Below are 19,074 nucleotides of genomic sequence, written 5' to 3'. Positions count from 1 at the left end.
GTCCCGCTAGGGAATCACATTAATCGAGTGACAATATGACGAGATATGGAGTGTAGCACGTCAAGATGTATATAGCTGCGAACGGCAGATGACAGACACTTCTCCTCGCTGCTATTTTTATACATATACTCTTCCACGTGTTTCGGTCTGGGAAAACCCCATCTATTTATAGACATGGCGTCAGGTCAACGACAGTGAATCGGTCGCACGCTCGAGGCACGAGTCAAACAGTTATCAATGATTACGCATGATCAGAGCGCTAAGATAATACAATTAACATAATGTCGAACCGTTCAAATGCTATTTACAAAGACAGGCGCTTTGTGAAACATGAAAATGAAGTTATCCCAACTTAAATTGTAAAATAATATTTCAGGTGGGCGGGGCGTTTTGCGATTTCCCGCGAAAAATTCAGCCACTGAATTACCTCCCCTGTTTCATGTTCAGTCATGTTGTGACATTAAAGTTACCAAGTCGCGAGCCACATGCATTTAGTCTTTGCACGGCTTCTGGATAGCTCGAACGTCTACAGAAATCAAGGCAAGGTATGTGTGAATAATGTTATTTGTATGTTTGTGTGTTCTAGATGTCCCGAGCGAGTTTTTGTCTGACTATGCAAAATTACCACGACCAGGTATCAACAATGTCTTGTGCAATTAACAAAATTATAAAGTGTCTATTTAAACATAATTCTTGAATGCATAAACTCACATTGCAATATTTGTAGTCTCATAATGAAAAATTAACAACTCCCAGCTCTGAAAACACGTGCATCTTGCCGCGCAGTGAAATTAAATACTCATCTAATGGTGACGATTTCACGTTATTGCTGTGATTTGTGAGGAGAAGATTCTTCTTACTTGATAATGAGTTTTTCTCATGTGATGAATAATCCGAGTATATATTCTAACTGAGCTTGTTATATTGTTTCTCCATCGTTAAAAAATTGACAATGTACGATTGCACGAATTTAGCTATTTTCTTTCCCCATATCCCAAAATGAAGCATTCATTTTGATAAAATAATTCATGCAAAAAAGTAAATATATTCACTAATCTCTTCAATTAACGTACCCTCAAGCACAAATAAGCATATATCCGTTCTTGTTGCATGCTAGTGAAATTGGGTGCTAGCTACATCTTCAACAATGAGTGCACATTCTCTACCAATATTAAATAAAATATTTTTGACAAACAAATAATACATTTCCTCAAATTTACGGGTATCATCAACAATGGCCCCCAGTCTCCCCTGGCTAGGTCGTGTGTTGGACACCGACACTGATGATGCATACACTATTTATAGTACTTACCTCAAATGAGACATGAATTTGATTATTCCAAGGACAAGCCACACAAATCCCCTGTGACTGATGTACAAGCATAGTGTTGCTGACATCTTCACACGTAATACATTTTTTTTTTAAACTTTAAAAAAAAAAAAGAATGAAAAGATTGACGTGTTCTATATTTAACACGGACAGGGAAGTGGGGTGTTGTTGATTTCAATTAAAGTTTATATCGACTGTGATTTAGTGTATACCATTTAGTGTAAACCATTTAGTGTATCTCATTTACTCCGACAAACAAAGACGGGGTAGAGACGGTGGGTGGGAGACGGGTTGGAGGGTGACGGACATGCGCACACTCTATAATATATTGGCAAAGTGACTGTTAAATTTGCAGTCACAACGCAACTCTGACCCGTCCCACAATCCACCACCCCTCCGTTAATCCACCACCCTGCTACCTTAATCCCCCCTCGCCCCCCCCCTCATTCCTCTATCCCTCCCTCAATCCACCACCCCTCCCTCAATCCACCACACCTTACCCTCAATCCAACATCCCTCCGTTAATCCACCACCACCACCCCGCTACCCTCAATCAAACCTACCCTTCTCAATCCTCTATCCCTCCCTCAATCCACCCTACCCCCCCCCCCTCAATCCTCTATCCCTCCCTCAATCCAACACCCCTCCCTCAATCAAACACCATACCCTCAATCCAACACCCCTCCCTCAATCCAACACCATACCCTCAATCCAACACCCCTCCCTCAATCCACCCCCTCACTTCTCCCTCAATCACCATCCATCCCTCAATCAACCCCCCTCAATCTACCACCGCACCATCACCCCTTCCTCAATCCACCACCCCTCCCTCAATCCACCAACCCTCCCTCAGTCCCCCATCCCCGTTCAAACACCTGGTACAAGGTGCGTGTACCTTTTTCACTGTCACACCAAGGAATTTATGAAACTTGTATGTAAACCTTTTTCGCGATTGTTTAATAGAATCATTTTTTTCCTCTTTGTATTTGTCAAAAAAAAATCTTTTACACGTGTATTTAACAAGGCTTATGGCGGCATGTTAAGACATGTTCACCTGTCTGTTTGTAACGTTTATTCACAAAGCAATATGCCATACGAGTATCAATAGCTATTACACGCATGCATATTCGACAGCTGTTGCAGGAACCTCATGCCATTTTTATAATGTGTAAAAAGGCGATGACGTGGTTAGGAAACAATGCTACCATTGCTTGCTGTAATTTGTTTTTGTCAAACCATATATTCCTCAAGTGAATTGTTATAACGTCGTGTTATGTCGTTAGAGCCTCTGCCCGGAGAGCGGAAGGTCGGTGGTTCGATCCCCGGCCGCGTCAAAACAAAAAAACGTAGTTATTGTTACCCAGCCTGGCGCTCCACACACACACACACACACACACACACACACACACTGTTATGTAGAAAACCATGTTCACGGAAGCGAAGAACGGAATAAAAACCGGGGTTTTGTTCTCAATACACAAACTTATTCAGATAAAGCACAATGTGATTAACTTTTGCTTATGATGTAGCGGTAGAGCGGCAAACGCCTTTGAAACAGTTAGACAAAAGATATGGTTAACGCTTAAATAGTCTCGATGTACACACACGGTCAGAACATTTAAATTCATGGCACATGAGGCAATAAATTGACGGGTTAGAGGCAGTATACATTTGCATATTCACATTCCACTCGGCTGACCACTGTGCACTGCGAAATTGCGCAGTGACGTCAATTGTTCCTTGTGACGTCATATGCACGTCACCCGTTGTGAGACACTCACTGATAACATGCATGTAATATCGCCTGCATGATACTCGTATCAAATACACCGTCATGGAATAACCACTTCTTGTTTTTTTCATGTTAGCCACCCTCAAACACGGGTGTATATACTTTTTTGGCCTGCAGTTTAAACCAGTACAAAACGTCAAGCCTAATTTCTCCGTGCCTTTCAAACATTGTAAGAAAAACAACAACTTTTGTTTAAAAGGGCCGTTCTCAAGTCGCACCATGAGAATCTGCCTTTCTTTTTCGTATCTGCATCCCCGATACTAAAATAAGATATGTAACGGTAAATGTGAAGATGCAGTTGGGGGAACCCCTCCCGTCTCGCCAGTTAAGGGGAACGACCGGGCGCTGAAACAGTGGCGCGCTCCTCGCGCAGTATCAGTAGATCGTGGGCGGTCAAAGGGAGATAATTCACTATGAATTTGTACACTCGGCTGTGGTCGCTGGGCTTGTTCAAACTTTACAGTAACAATCAACCACCGCTCAGTGTAATCGAGATTTTCTCACAAGTTAAAACACAGCCAAACTGAGCTGTCGCAACTGCAGTTCAAGTTTAGCTCACCTGGTGTCTCTCCGCCATCCTCCCTCTGTAAACACTGTGCTGAATCTGAATGTTGTTGTTTGTTTATTGTTTGTTTATTGCACTCAGCGATATTCCAGTTATACGACGACGGTCTGTAAATAATCGAGTCTGAACCTGACAATTCAGTGATTGACATCATGAGCATCTATCCACGCAATTGGGATCAATGATATCCTTCAGCCATGTAAGCGAGCCTGACCACTCGAACCCATTAGTCGCCTCTTACGACACGCATAGTCACCTTTTATAGCAAGCATGGATAGATGAAGATTCTAACCCGGATCTTCACGGGTACTGAAGCTGAAACTTACACTAGTAGCATCACCAGGATCGTTAAAAAGATTCCTATCTGAGTTTAATTCCGTAATATTCCGTAATCTGCGATGTGTCTACCTGTTATTTCAGATGGAGGTTGTTGGTATAAGGCAGGATGAGTATGGCGACTTTCAAGCACCGAAGATAACATTCACAGACATTTGCGACCCCAGATTGGAGCGTGCGATGTCTGTTGCCATGGAAACTAATCAAATAACACCGCTCCTTAAGGAAGAGTTGCGACTGTCAATCTTAACGAAGAGGTTTTCTGAGGGGAAGGAAGACATCCAAGTCAACTTCCCTCAACCCCGATCATATGACGTAAGCACCGGGAGATTACTTGTTATATTACTTCTATACTAATGTCATCGATGTTTTATATCTTATATAGTTAGAACAGTATTTCAGTTTGTCACGATGGATCAAATTGGTGTGGGAAAACTAAAACAGAATCTAGACAAGTATAATTTTGTTGAACCCGGGGTTCGGTGATTATGACACTCTGTCTGTCTAATTTTAGGACAACCGAACTGTTCCCTTTCTGCAGCAAATATCTGTAGCTGTAGCTCGGTTTATATGATTTAACAAAAATACTCGTCCCTTCATTCGTTTGTATGTTGTTTAACGGCGCACTCTGCAATAGTACAGCTATATGACGGCGGTCTGTAAATAATCGAGTCTGGACCAGATAATCCTGTGATTGATATCATGAGCATCGAACCACGCAATTGGGAAACGATGACATGCATCAACCAAGTCAGCGAGCCTGACCACCCGATCCTGTTAGTCTCCTCTTACTACAAGCATAGTCGCCTTTTACGGTAAGCATGGGTTTTTGAAGACCTATTCTACTCCGGATCTTCACGGGTCTTATTCGTTCACATGTGTGGGACTAGTGGCCGACTCTGCACTCGGTGTAATGAACTTTTGTCTGATGTTTCAGCTGACCCCGGCGGAGATGGAGAAACGCGAGAAACGGAAGTTGCAGAACAAGATCGCCGCGCGCAAACACCGCCTCAAGTCCAAGTCCAAGATGTCCGACATTCTTGAGGTTGGTCAACATATTGTGATCCTTTATTTCTGACACACGTGTAGACAGGGTATATTCCAACTGATCAGTCACAGCATGGCGGTGTCAGGCGTTATTGGTCCCGGATCCGACAAACCAGTGGTCGATGATATGAGCACCGATTCGTAGAGTGTCCATGTTATGGAGTTTGACACACAGGAACTCGTTATTGGTCAGTAATTCAAAATATATACCCCTATAAATAAGTAGAGTATAGGGGCGTATATGTTTTTATTTACTGACCAATGACGAGTTCCTGTGGTTTGACATAAGCAGCACTCACAGGCCTCAGACACACATAAAAACAAACCACAGTTTACACACAAAACACACAAGCAACACACGCAGCATACACAATATCGACAAATATTACACACACTCCAATACACACACAGGAATACAAACGTCACAACTACGATGCATATAATATTTTTTTATCCTCACTTATATCCTATGTCAGTGAGTGAGCATTGTTTTACGCCGCCTGGAGAGATATTCAAGCAATACGAACCAGAACACCAGGACACCCTTCACACGTTGCATTTGTATCCTGTGGGGAATCGAACTCGGGCCTTCGACGTGACGGGAGAACACATTAACCACAAGTTAGCCCACCACCCTCAGGGTGATTGAGTGGTTATTTTTTTACGCCGCTTTTAGCAATATTCTCGCAATATTACGGCGGAGGATACCAGAAATTGGCTTCACACATTGTACCCATGTGGGGATTCTTCGGCTTGACGAGCGAACACTTTAATCACTAGGCTAATCCCACCGACTCCCCCCACCCCACCCCACCACCACCACCCTCAGGAATGCTAAAACATTCATTTATATGTCAATATACCGCACAGGAATGCCTCCTTCAAGATGTCTTTATTCTTTCAGTCCCTTAACAATAATTATACACATTAACTTGTCTTTTTTCAGGAGTTGCAAAAACAAGAACAGTTAAAAGAAGAGTTGGAGAAAGACTACAACAGGTTGTTCAGCGAGAAACAAGAGATTCTGTGCAGTCTCTTGGACCAACACAATGGCGTGGCAGTGTCATGTGATCACTGCGAAAACGAGGCTGGATGTGAACCAATCAAACTGTTGCTCAACGTCACAGGCACCATCAACGTCGAATCCAACGTCTTCACGGTGATACAGTTGGATGGCACAAGTCTCCCCGATCCCCCAAGTCCGTCCATTGAACTTTGACCTGATGTAGCTTTTGTATATAGATGCTAGCCTAAAATATTCTTCAGAAAAGGCTTTTATTATTTTCTATGTATATAAAAAGAAACAAATGTTAAGCAAAACATAATTTGAAGTCAGCCTCTGTTCCGAGGCCCAAACTTTTCAAATAACTTTGTTGTGTTCGTCGTGTTTTCACCAGGCGTTTTCATGGTGGTGTACACCAAGCAGGGACTCAGCCCTCATATTACAGCACGACTTGTTTTCTGTTTGATTGAAAGATATTTTCCAGGTAGGTTTGCTCATCTATGGAGCATCTTGACGTATCGTGGTGTGACGTGGGGGTTGATGACGTACACCTGGACGCTGCTTGAGACTGACGTTATCTTGACGTACCTTGACGTATAGTTGTGTGACGTGGAGGTTGTGTATGGCGTACACCAGCCAGGACGCTGCTTGAGACTGATGTATCTTAACGTATCGTTGTGTGACGGGGAGGTTGATGATGTTCACCATGACGCTGCTTGAGAGTGACGTATCTTGACGTATCATGGTGTGACGGGGAGGTTGATGATATTCACCAGAATCTGCTTGAGGCTGACGTATCTTGACGTATCATGGTGTGACGTGGAGGTTGTGTATGACGTAAACCAGGACCTGCTTGAGACTGACGTATCTTGACGCATCATAGTGTGACGGGGAGGTTGTGTATGACGTAAACCAGGACCTGCTTGAGACTGACGTATCTTGACGCATCATGGTGTGACGTTGAGGTTGATGACGTTCACCAGGACCTGCTTGAGACTGACGTATCTTGACGTATCATGGTGTGACGTGGAGGTTGATGACGTTCACCTGGACGCTGCTTGAGACTGTGCTGTAACACGGCATGGGGAGACCACTCGGGTGGTTAAACAGGCAGCAAGATACGAACTTAGAATTCCTTTCACAAGAATAAAACCACGTGATTGTTGAGTTGTGTTTTCATTATTATAGTCATTTGTTACATGTTCCATGCTGTCAAACTATATTAATTCTGTATGAGAACGAGAACGATCCTCACTTGTTCTTGATATACTCGTATAAAGTGCTGTAAAACTTGCTGCTTCAACACGTATCCACATGGGGTGTGTTTATAAAGTATAGCATTGAGAATACGATGTATATCCATTGGCATGTTATAACAGTGCACATACACCAGCATGCTATGTTATACACAAGCAAGATGTTATGCTTGGTTGTCATGGATCAGCTGGTAAATGTTTAAATGCGAGCTGTACCTGAAATCGTTAAGGATGCTTTAGAGAATAAATTTCTTTGTGACATTCCTAAATCACCTTGACTTCATTATTTTACTTTTTGAACTTCGAAACCGGTGCAAATAGTTCCGAGACTACCTCAACCGTATACTGATCTACACTGGTGAAGTGAGGTGGTCTGTGTATGATCGGGCATCGAAGTATTGAGGCGGTCTGCGTATGATTGGATCCTGTAGAAGTGATGCGGTCCACGTATAATCGGACCCTGTAGAAGTGAGGCGATCTACGTATAATCGGACCCTTTAGTAGTGAGGCGGTCTACGTATGATCGGACCCTGCAGAAGTGTGACGGTCTCCGTATGATCGGACCCTGTAGAAGTGTTGCGGTCTACGTATGATCGGACCCTTTAGTAGTGAGGCGGTCTCCGTATGATCGGACCCTGTAGAAGTGTTGCGGTCTACGTATGATCGGACCCTGTGGTAGTGAGGTGGTCTACGTATGATCGGACCCTGTAGTAGTGAGGCGGTCTACGTATGATCGGACCCTTTAGTAGTGAGGCGGTCTACGTATGATCGGACCCTGTAGAAGTGAGGCGGTCTCCGTATGATCGGACACTGTAGAAGTGTGGCGGTCTCCGTATGATCGGACCCTGTAGAAGTGTGGCGGTCTACGTATAATCGGACCCTTTAGTAGTGAGGCGGTCTACGTATGATCGGACCCTGTAGAAGTGAGGCAGTTTACGTATGATCGGACCTTTTTGAAGTGTTGCGGTCTACGTATGATCGGACCCTTTAGTAGTGAGGCGGTCTACGTATGATCGGACCCTGTAGAAGTGAGGCAGTTTACGTATGATCGGACCTTTTTGAAGTGTTGCGGTCTACGTATGATCGGACCCTTTAGTAGTGAGGCGGTCTACGTATGATCGGACCCTGTAGAAGTGAGGCGGTCTACGTATGATCGGACCCTTTAGAAGTGTGGCGGTCTACGTATGATCGGACCCTTTAGTAGTGAGGCGGTCTCCGTATGATCGGACCCTGTAGAAGTGAGGCAGTTTACGTATGATCGGACCTTTTTGAAGTGTTGCGGTCTACGTATGATCGGACCCTTTAGTAGTGAGGCGGTCTACGTATGATCGGACCCTGTAGAAGTGAGGCGGTCTACGTATGATCGGACCCTTTAGAAGTGTGGCGGTCTACGTATGATCGGACCCTTTAGTAGTGAGGCGGTCTCCGTATGATCGGACCCTGTAGAAGTGAGGCAGTTTACGTATGATCGGACCTTTTTGAAGTGTTGCGGTCTCCGTATAATCGGACCCTGTAATAGTGAGGCGGTTTACCTATGATCGGACCTTGTAGAAGTGAGGCGGTCTTCGTATGATCGGACCCTGTAGTGGTGAGGCGGTCTACGTATGATTGGACCCTGTAGGAGTGAGGCGGTCTACGTATGATCGGAAACTGTAGAAGTGAGGCGGTTTACGTATGATCGGACCCTGTGGTAGTGAGGTGGCCTACGTAAGATCGGACTCTGTAGTAGTGAGGCGGTCTACGTATGATCGGACCCTTTAGTAGTGAGGCGGTCTACGTATGATGGGACCCTGTGGTAGTGAGGCGGTCTACGTATGGTCGGACCATGTAGTAGTGAGGCGGTCTACGTATGATCGGACCCTGTAGAAGTGAGGCGGTCTACGTATGATCGGACCCTGTAATAGTGAGGCGGTTTACGTATGATCGGACCCTTTGGTAGTGAGGCGGTCTACGTATGATCGGACCATGTAGTAGTGAGGCGGTCTACGTATGATCGGACCCTGTGGTAGTGAGGCGGTTTACGTATGATCGGACCCAGTGGTTGTGAGGTGGCCTACGTATGATCGGACTCTGTAGTAGTGAGGCGGTCTACGTATGATGGGACCCTGTAATAGTGAGGCGGTTTACGTATGATCGGACCCTGTGGTAGTGAGGCGGTCTCTGTATGATCGGACCCTGTGGTAGTGAGGTGGCCTACGTATGATCGGACCCTGTGGTAGTGAGGCGGTCTACGTATGATCGGACCCTGTGGTTGTGAGGCGGTCTACGTATGATCGGACCATGTAGTAGTGAGGCGGTCTACGTATGATTGGACCCTGTGGTAGTTAGGCGGTCTACGTATGATCGGACCATGTAGTAGTGAGGCGGTCTACGATATGATCGGACCCTGTGGTAGTGAGGCGGTCTACGTATGATCGGACCCTGTGGTAGTGAGGTGGTCTACGTATGATCGGACCCTGTAGTAGTGAGGCGGTCTACGTATGATCGGACTCTGTGGTAGTGAGGCGGTCTACGTATGATCGGACCATGTAGTAGTGAGGCGCTCTACGTATGATCGGACCCTGTAGTAGTGAGGCGGTCTACGTATGATCGGACCATGTAGTAGTGAGGCGCTCTACGTATGATCGGACCCTGTGGTAGTGAGGCGGTCTACGTATGATCGGACCCTGTGGTAGTGAGGCATTCTACGTATGATCGGACCCTGTAATAGTGAGGCGGTCTCCGTAGGGGTGATCGGGCCATGTAATGGTGAGGCGGTCTACGTATGATCAGACCATGTAATGGTGAGGCGGTCTACGTATGATCGGACCCTGTAATAGTGAGGCGGTCTACGTATGATATGAACTTGCAAATCTCCATTTGTTCAAATGCAAGAAGAAATTTTAAATAATCTATGAGATCAAGCTTTACCAAAATCAACTTTAAAGAAAAAGAGGAGTTTAGATGTGTGTTTACTGGAGAATCCTAATGTAGGACAATGTAAGTAAATGTTTAAATTAAAACAAATTAGACGTATCTTTTAGTTTCCACGTGCGTTATGAAACGTGAATATTCCATGTCGAATATGTCTTTTAAACATGTCATTGTGACGTCATTATCAATCAACTTAACTTCGAAGCACTAGCTAGAGTGCAAGGTTTGTGTAACATTCGTGTTAGTTACAGTTTGATTGACCGCTGTTGAAATATATAAGTATACCCTCTGGTCTTAGAACAAGCGTCAAGATATTCAATTACAAATAATAAGCCGCAACGATCAAACTGCGGCGGCTGTAGATATGTCTTGTCTGTGTAATAGTGGTCAAATTTCAATCAGATACCCCTTAGTGTTTAAAGAAATCTTGAAAAAAAAACTATAGACGAGTTCTGTACCTGTCAACGTCATCATTGAGCACCGCCTTTGTTAGTTGTCTTCGATACCCCCCGCCGACTGATTCGAGAAGAATTACATTTATTTAACCATAAAAAAAGAACTTTTTTTAGTCGTCTTTGCTGTTGAACTTCAGTCCGAAGTAATTTGATATGAAACATAATTTAGTTTAATCCCCGTGTATCTTTTGTCGGAGTTGTAACGATTGTTAATCAAGATTCAGAAAAAAATACATATCTTGACTGAACAAATTGCAAGGCGGCCTCCCAGAGTAAGACGTCTATCATGTAGAGGTTGAAATGTGCAACGTTGGACGCCAGTCGTATGTTATAGCTGAACACACTTGAATGAAATGACTTGAGCGTGGGCCTGGTACTGACACGCAATTCTGACATGCGTTTAACAGCCCCATTTTTTTAATGAGCCTGTATTTCGAAGCTGATAGGAATACATATTAAAGTTTCAAACAGGATTATTCAATTCACGCGACTATGATTACAAATCTATTCAAAATAGCTAAACTCATGCTCCCCATGTAAATGCTTACATTAATATATATTCATCATAATCATACCCGATTACACGGGCAAGACTGTATGCATGAGACATCTTTTTATGTACGTGACAAACAGGCATCAATAATGGGGTGATTTATGAGACAATCGTCTTTTCGAATCCTATTAGGGCATTTCGCGTACATCAAAACAAATTCAATATGCCAGTGATATATTTTTAAGCAGCCGAGACGGCAACATTAAAGCTATCTTGATTTCATATTTTATACGGCTGGCCGATTGTATTGTCAGCTGTTTTTAGACTGTCTACATATTTCTCAAGGCTATTACCTCCCGTGTATTTCTTTGGCTTGAAACTAGTCCATGTTTAGCCTACAAGTTCAGTTATCATGACAACACTGTCAGATGCTACTGAAGGGTCATCTTGTCTATACGGGAGACAGAAAGTGACGAGACGTTTTATTACAGATAAATCTATTTCAAAAGGCGTTTTAATACCTTCTCTCAAAACAAATAAAAACTTTAAATTGTTTGTATAATTTTAACACTATCAATCTGAAAGCCAATGCTGATATAAAAAAATGTTGATACGATCCTTGGCGTAGCTAGGGGAATCTAAAATGTAAACATTATGCAGTTATTTTTTTCGTAAATGCTTTTAACGATTGAACACTGACAAAACACAAGCAGCCCCTACGATATATTCTAAACAGATATCACAAAGATGCCCTACCACATTCAAGACGACATATTGTAAGTGTGGAACAGTTTGATCATTGTAATCAAACCCAGACATCCTAAAAAAGTCAAGGCGCAAACACAAGACCGTACCGAACTCAAAAACAATGCAATAATTGGCAGTCGGTTCTACCCTTTAATGTACAAAATATCCTGTCACTATTTCACCCGACTGATAGAAGAACACACTATAGTACTTGATGAAAAAGATATTTTTTTTATTTTCTATTTTCGTAACGCTTTCAAAGTGTAAGCACGTGTTTTTCCTGCTACGTTGTAGCTAGGCCAGTGGCGAGTTGAATCAAACTGACAACACGCGGTGCTCGTACGCGGGTTACACACCTTGCCAATCTGGAAATGAGATTTGAAGCAATTGCAATATTTGGAACCAGCATACACAAAGCGGTGTTGCTATAAGCAGTGAAGTGTTCACCGTAACACCATACAGTTGTTATGACGTCGGTGCCATCAGAGTGGGACCCACCACGTTCAGGACGTCCACGGGTAACGCCACGTCGATAAGATAACCATGTCCGTCTGGTTCACCTGCGAAATCAGTGGCAAACTGCAACTTTGACAGCCCGCAGTGATTTTAAATTAACCAGCAGACTGACCCATAAGCCACATCCTCTGGACATACTACTCCAGGCTGGCTGTGTCTATAAATTTGACGCACCGACGATAGAAATGATGTCTGATGCAATTCCCTATTTTCACTTGTATCAAAAAATTATCTTCACGTATTTTTTTTCAGGTAAACAATTGACATGCCTTTGCTTGTGTTCGGGGCGAGTGCCACCGGTAGGGCAGGATATGCTCACCTTTTCGCGAGGTATCATCACTGTTTGATAGGATTCATAAACACATGCTCATGATACAGTCGGGACCCGTGAAGATTCCGGGGTAGAATAGGTCTTCAGCAACCCATACTTGCCCTAAAAGGCGATTATGCTTGTCGTAAAAGGCGACTAACGGGATCGGGTGGTCAGGCTCGCTGACTTGGTTGATACATGTCATCGATCCCAAAACCGATCCCGATTATCTGGTCCAGGCTCGATTATTTTACAGACCGGTGTCATATAGCTGGAATATTGCTGAGTGTGGCGTTAAACAACAAACAGACAAACAAACAAACAAACAAACAGTCGGAACCGTACAATGGACTCTTTCTTAGTAAATATTTGTAATAATTATGGAAATCATTTCGTCGCTCATATTTTCGTAGACACTGAACCAAGAGGTAAAGTTGACCATTCAAAAAATGTGCAAACACAAGTGATACATATGGCTTGGCGCGACCAGCGGATTGATACAAGCAGGGCCCTTTCTACCTCCTGCTCAGGTGAGTGAGTGAGTGAGTGAGTGAGTATGGTTTTACGCCGCTTTTAGCAATATTCCAGCAATATCACGGCGGGTGACACCAGAAATGGGCTTCACACATTGTACCCATGTGGGGAATCGAACCCGGGTCTTCGGCATGGACGGTTTAACCACCAGGCTAACCGACCGCCCCCTGCTCAGGTGATGTAATGGTAGTAGTGTAGGAGGGTAGGCACTGAAACGTGATTCCTGGAACCAATGCACCTAACCGTCCCCAACCTCCCTCAGGATGGCAACTCACTCAAACATGTCCAATTTAGCCTGTCTCCCATGAAAAGCATATAATTATTATTAATGCAGTTTTAGTGACTCATTCTTACCGAATTTTCCACAAAACAAATAAAAAATAGTTCCATGTGTTACACTCCAAAAAAGACAGCCCCTTCGTTTTCCAAGGCTGATCTTCGATGCACATCAAAATGACATCCGTCGTCGTGAAGGCATTCATCGACTGACGGTGTAAGGGAGATAACTCATGTAGAATCGTCTCGCGCTACTGTAGCTTGGTCGTTGCACATAACTGCTGAATCTTAAGAGCTTACCCCTTGTCTCCTTAGGACGAGACGCATTAGCAGGAGAGTGCATTGCTGAGTGCGGCGTTAAACAACCAACCAACAAACCAACCAACCGAAAGCGCTTCGTTCGCTTTGTGGACATGGGTCCAGTATTCGGTTCCACGAGCTGATTCCCCTGACATTGGGTTGTGTTCTGGTCAGGTTGATGCGGCCACAGTTGTGTGAAGCTGATGTAAAATACCTACAACCTGCCAGTGAGACCTGGGTGTCTCAAATGCCGATGTTCATTGCACTGATAACATTACAGTTGAGGGGACACACAATACAATCATACAATCGCCGTGACGGGACATGAAGATTGAGGTACGCATATTTTTATCAGTCACGGAACTGTGATCCAGTGATCAGGGGTGTCATTAAACAAGAAGAAACGGTATAACGAACTCGGTTATAGCGAACTCAAAGGGACCACAAGCTTTAGTTCGTAATAACCATAGTTCGTAATAAGCATATATACAGCATGTATACAACAAATGGCCGGTTATATCGGTGAGTTCGTATCGGTAAGCTTGTTCGTAATAAACGTGGTTTACTGTAAAGTAATAATGAAAACGTGGTAATTGTTTCACAGGTTTATTACTAATAGTACCAATACATGACAATAAACAGGATAAAATAACCAGAAATAAATCAGAGCAAATACACAAGCAGCTTAGCTAAGCAACTGTATTACAGTAATAAACTGAGAGTAGCTAAAACAATTTGACAAGATATTCTTAATCACTTGTAATACAGTCAACTGGTGGTGTCTCGCTGAAGCAAACCACGCTGTAATCTGAAAGGTGAGCGAGTGAGTTTACGCCGCTTTTAGCAATAATCCAGAAATATCACGGCGGGGGACACCAGAAAAGGGCTTCACACTTTGTACCCATGTCGGGAATCGAACCCGGGTCTTCGGCGTGACGAGCGAACGCTTTAACCACTAGGCTACCCGCCCGCCCTTAATAATCTGAAAGGTATTCATACACAAGTAAGAAAGCTTGTCAGGTGTGCCAAGTCTTCTAATCGGTACTGATGAGGCCACAGGCCTGTTGTACACAATACACTACATTCGTATGAGTAGTGGAGTTTTGTTTTGAAGTGAGATGTTTTCTGTTCATCATTGTAAAGGACCCGTGAAGATTCCGGGGTAGAATAGGTCTTCAGCAACCCATGCTTGCCGTAAAAGGTGACTATGCTTGTCGTAAAAGGCGACTAACGGGATCGGGTGGTCAGGCTCGCTGACTTTGTTGATGCATGTCATCGATCCCAATTGCATGGATCGATGCTCATGATGTCAATCACTGGATTGTCTGGTCCAGGCTCGATTATTTACAGACCGCCGTCATGTAGCTGGAATATTGCTGAGTGCGGCGTTAAACAACAAACCACCACCAACAAAAACAACAACATTGTAAAGTAGATAAACATAGATAATTGTGCTCAAGTAAAATCTTAGAGCGACATCATGTAGCTAACAAATCTATAAACTTAAAGACGATGGGTTGGACAAAGTAATATTGGTGTAAAAATAGTTATATCCGTTGATTATACACGGACTGGATTGGTAAACAAGTCATGCGACTTATATCAATAACACATACACTCAAAAATGAAAATACAGTCAAGGTAGCAGTCACTTGTAGTTAATACCAGTGGATATGATGAAGTTGTGTGGGGTGTCAGTTGTGAGATGTATAAACTGTTTAGTAATCAATTCTAAATCTTTTTGTCTGTTAATATAATCATGAACAGATGCCAAAATGGTTTGGTTAACGTTTGCGGTTTCTAGGGAATTGCCAAAAAGTACAAAATTGAGGTTATATCCCATGGTATAGAAGTATGAGTTGCATCGTAGTTATATTCTTTAACATCCTTTTTTCTAAGGATAAAATAAACTACAGTCCGTTTGACTCCAAATGAGAACGATGAGTTGCAAAATAACTCGAAATCCAGAAAAGTGTATGAAACATCAATACGGTACTTGACCATGAACACCCTGTACCCAACAAAATCTGAATTTTGTTTAATTTCAAGACCCATGACGGATGAAGTTCTTTAAGTAACTATCATGTAATTTTGTATAGAAATGTGTACATGACACATGACACGTAGGGATGTGGGGGGGGGGGGGGGGACAAACCGTGGAAAGAAACAGCGCAAGCACGGTCTGCACGTGCTACACAGTGACCGTGTTCATTCAATGACAAGATGCGCTACTCAGCAGATGTTAAACAGTTGATTTTGAATGTGTATGATTTCTTTAGATGCGAAGCAGAAAGAGCAAAGCCTTTTTATGCAATTAATAAATTCTTGAAACGAGCTTCAAAAGCTCTTGGTATGTCCCCTCAGAAACTTAAAAATGTTGTTAGTCGACGAGATACAAATAGTCAGGCCAAGGAGGTAGGAAACATGTCAAAACCACGCAAAGTTGATAAATTAGACAGTTTTCAGAGGGATCAAGTCAGACGTGCAATTGTTAATTGTTAAATAAGTACCTGTCCCTAAGAATTTTGAAGAAACACCTTGAAACTGACCATGATTTACGTGTTACAAAGTACAAACTATGGCAGCTGTTGCATACATTTGGTTACAAATACAAAAAGATAACTGGAGAAAATAGGGCTGCGTTGTGTGAACGGTCTGACATTGTTCGTCTCCGAAATCATTACCTTCGTACCATCAAGCAGAAACGTGAAGAAGGATATGAGCCCGTCTTCTTAGATGAGTCATGGGTAAATGCGTCACACACAGCCAGTAGTCAGTGGGTACCCAGTGGTGACTGTAAGGAGTCTGGTAGAAAGTTACCAATGGGAAAGGGTGAAAGACTCATAGTTCTCCATGCTGGTTCTGCTAGTCAGGGTTTTCTCCCAGACTGTGACCTCGTCTTTAGAGCCAAGGCCAAAGACAACAGGGACTACTACACATAAATGAACGGCAATGTATTTCTGGAGTTGGTGAAAGATAAATCAGTCCCTGCTTTGCCTACCAAGTCTCTCATTGTCATGGACAATGCACCGTATCATAGTGTGCAGGATCCAGAAAGCAAGACTCCAACCTCTAATAACCGTAAAGGAGACATGGTTACTTGGCTGCAACGGAGGAACATTACCTTTCCTTCTCGAGCGACGAAACCACAGCTCTATGAAATCATCAAAACTATGAAACCTGACCCCGTGTATAAAGTTGACAGTTACATCAAGGGTCAGGGTCACGCTGTCTTACGAATGCCACCTTATCACTGCGACCTGAATCCAATCGAGTTGGTATGGGGCATCGTCAAGGGTGACGTTGGACGATCGAACACAACGTTCAAATTACCAGACGTTGAACAACTCGTAAAGGAATCCCTTGGTCGGGTAACAGTAGAAACATGGAGGCGTTGTGTGGCCACAGTCGTTGACGAGATAGAGCTACGTTATTGGTCACGAGATGGACTACGGCCAGCAACAGTTCAACCTATAATAGTGGCAGTCGGTTCAGGCACCAGCAGTTCCGACGACGAGATATATGGCATGAGCGAGTCAGATTGCGACTAAAATTATCATGAAACGGCCCCTCCAACGCTCTGTAATTTCCCTTACCAGAGAACGTGTAGTGCATTCGTGCTTGCGCTGTGCCTTCCACGGTTTGTCCCCCCTACGTGTCATGTACACATTTCTATACAAAATTACATGATAGTTTCTTAAATACCTTCATCCGTCTTGGGTCTTAAATTAAACAAAATTCAGATTTTGTTGGGTACAGGGTATTCATTGTCAAGTACCGTATTGATGTTTCATACACTTTTCTGGATTTCGAGTTATTTTGCAATTCATTGTTCTCATTTGGAGTCAAACGGACTGTAGACATTCGAGAAGGGGTAGTGGGACTCTCGTTAATCCATTCTTGCGCGTCCCTAATCAGACGACGTAAGATCAAGAAAACAAATTGAAGACATGACGAAATGTTTGCCTCTGAACATAACCTCAGGACGGACAAAATTAGTTCTATATAATTGAAGAAAACTGTATATTATATCATCGATGCATTGTGTTTACTGTTCAATGTATCACATAAACTGACGTCCAAAAGAAACTTTACCAACTGAAAATATAAATTTCAGACAAAGTATATTTTTTTTTCTGATGAAGTCTATCTAAAACACATAACCTAAATACAACAATAGTGTATGCAGAAAATGTTAATCGTCTGTTACATGTTTGCGAGATAACACGCGAAAAAGTGAAAAACACGTGCACCACGGACAACTGCAAATGCACGTGCGGGTAAGGGTATAAAACGATTGCAACGGCAAGTCAGACATCCACAGTGATAAAAAACACACAAAAGAAATGCCACGACTCACAGTCGAACAACGTGAACGAGCCTTGGGTATGGTATAGATGGGAGCCACCCACGCCCATATTGCACGAACCTTCGGTTGCTCCCGTGTTGCGGTTACCAACTTGATGCAACGTTACAGACAGACAGGGCGGACCGCTGACAGGCCAAGAACAGGCAGACCCAGGGTGACCACGCCCCATGATGACCGGTACTTGCGTACCTTGCACCTCCGAAATCGCTTCCTGACAGTGACGTCATCGGCAACAAATGCCTTAGGTCACAGGGTTAGTCGACAGATAGTGGCCAGGAGACTTAGGGCTCATGGAATCAGGGCTTTTAGACCATACAGAGAACAGCTATTGACAGCGCAACATCGTCGTCGGCAAGAACTGATCTTGGCCCTCCAAGACGAATGGCGTCAAATCCCACGTGACCTCATCAGACGACTGACTTTTTTTGTGCGTCGAAGAGTTTTTGCGTGTATTGAGGCATTTGTACCACACCCAACTCTGGGGGGCTCTGACGTCATTCTCGGTTGCGGTATGATTGTCATTTTCAGTGTTGATTATGTTGATATATTGATCTTCTCAATACACTTTACTTCATGCATGTATGTTTTGTTGTTTTTGAGCAAGAGGGATTTCAAACTCTGGTAAAGTTTCTTTTGGACGTCAGTTTATATAGTACAATTATATTTCCATCAGTGCGGAAAAATGCAAATGCTATGCCATCATTTGAGATTCAGTAGCAGTTCATTGCATTGTATATATTTGGACAATGATTAATTGTCAGGAATGTGGTACTATTTAATGTAAGCAGTGGTGAGGAAGTTATTATGTTTAGATGCTCGAATTATCTGTAAA

General features: G+C 43.3%; 1 protein-coding gene across 1 annotated transcript; it reads left to right on the top strand.

The window, feature by feature from the left end:
- The first annotated feature begins 485 nt into the window (after positions 1 to 485).
- LOC139442127 (cyclic AMP-dependent transcription factor ATF-3-like) lies at positions 486 to 6,289 on the top strand. The gene is made up of 4 exons (XM_071222929.1): positions 486 to 545; positions 4,108 to 4,338; positions 4,961 to 5,068; positions 6,017 to 6,289. The coding sequence occupies exons 1-4, from the start codon at positions 486 to 488 to the stop codon at positions 6,287 to 6,289; spliced, it is 672 nt and encodes a 223-aa protein (XP_071079030.1).
- Positions 6,290 to 19,074: the final 12,785 nt, after the last annotated feature.

This window comes from Haliotis cracherodii, unplaced genomic scaffold (assembly GCF_022045235.1).
Source record: "Haliotis cracherodii isolate W230 unplaced genomic scaffold, xgHalCrac1.p SCAF_5, whole genome shotgun sequence".
Taxonomy (NCBI): domain Eukaryota; kingdom Metazoa; phylum Mollusca; class Gastropoda; order Lepetellida; family Haliotidae; genus Haliotis; species Haliotis cracherodii.
The sequence above is the reverse complement of the archived record's forward strand: the minus strand, read 5'-3'. Positions and strand labels throughout refer to the sequence as shown.

Coding starts and splice junctions, on each gene's coding strand:
- LOC139442127 (XM_071222929.1), top strand. CDS start 486: ATGCATTTAGTCTTTGCACGGCTTCTGGATAGCTCGAACGTCTACAGA. Junction 4,339..4,960: donor CTCAACCCCGATCATATGAC/GTAAGCACCGGG, acceptor CTGATGTTTCAG/CTGACCCCGGCGGAGATGGA. Junction 5,069..6,016: donor AGATGTCCGACATTCTTGAG/GTTGGTCAACAT, acceptor GTCTTTTTTCAG/GAGTTGCAAAAACAAGAACA.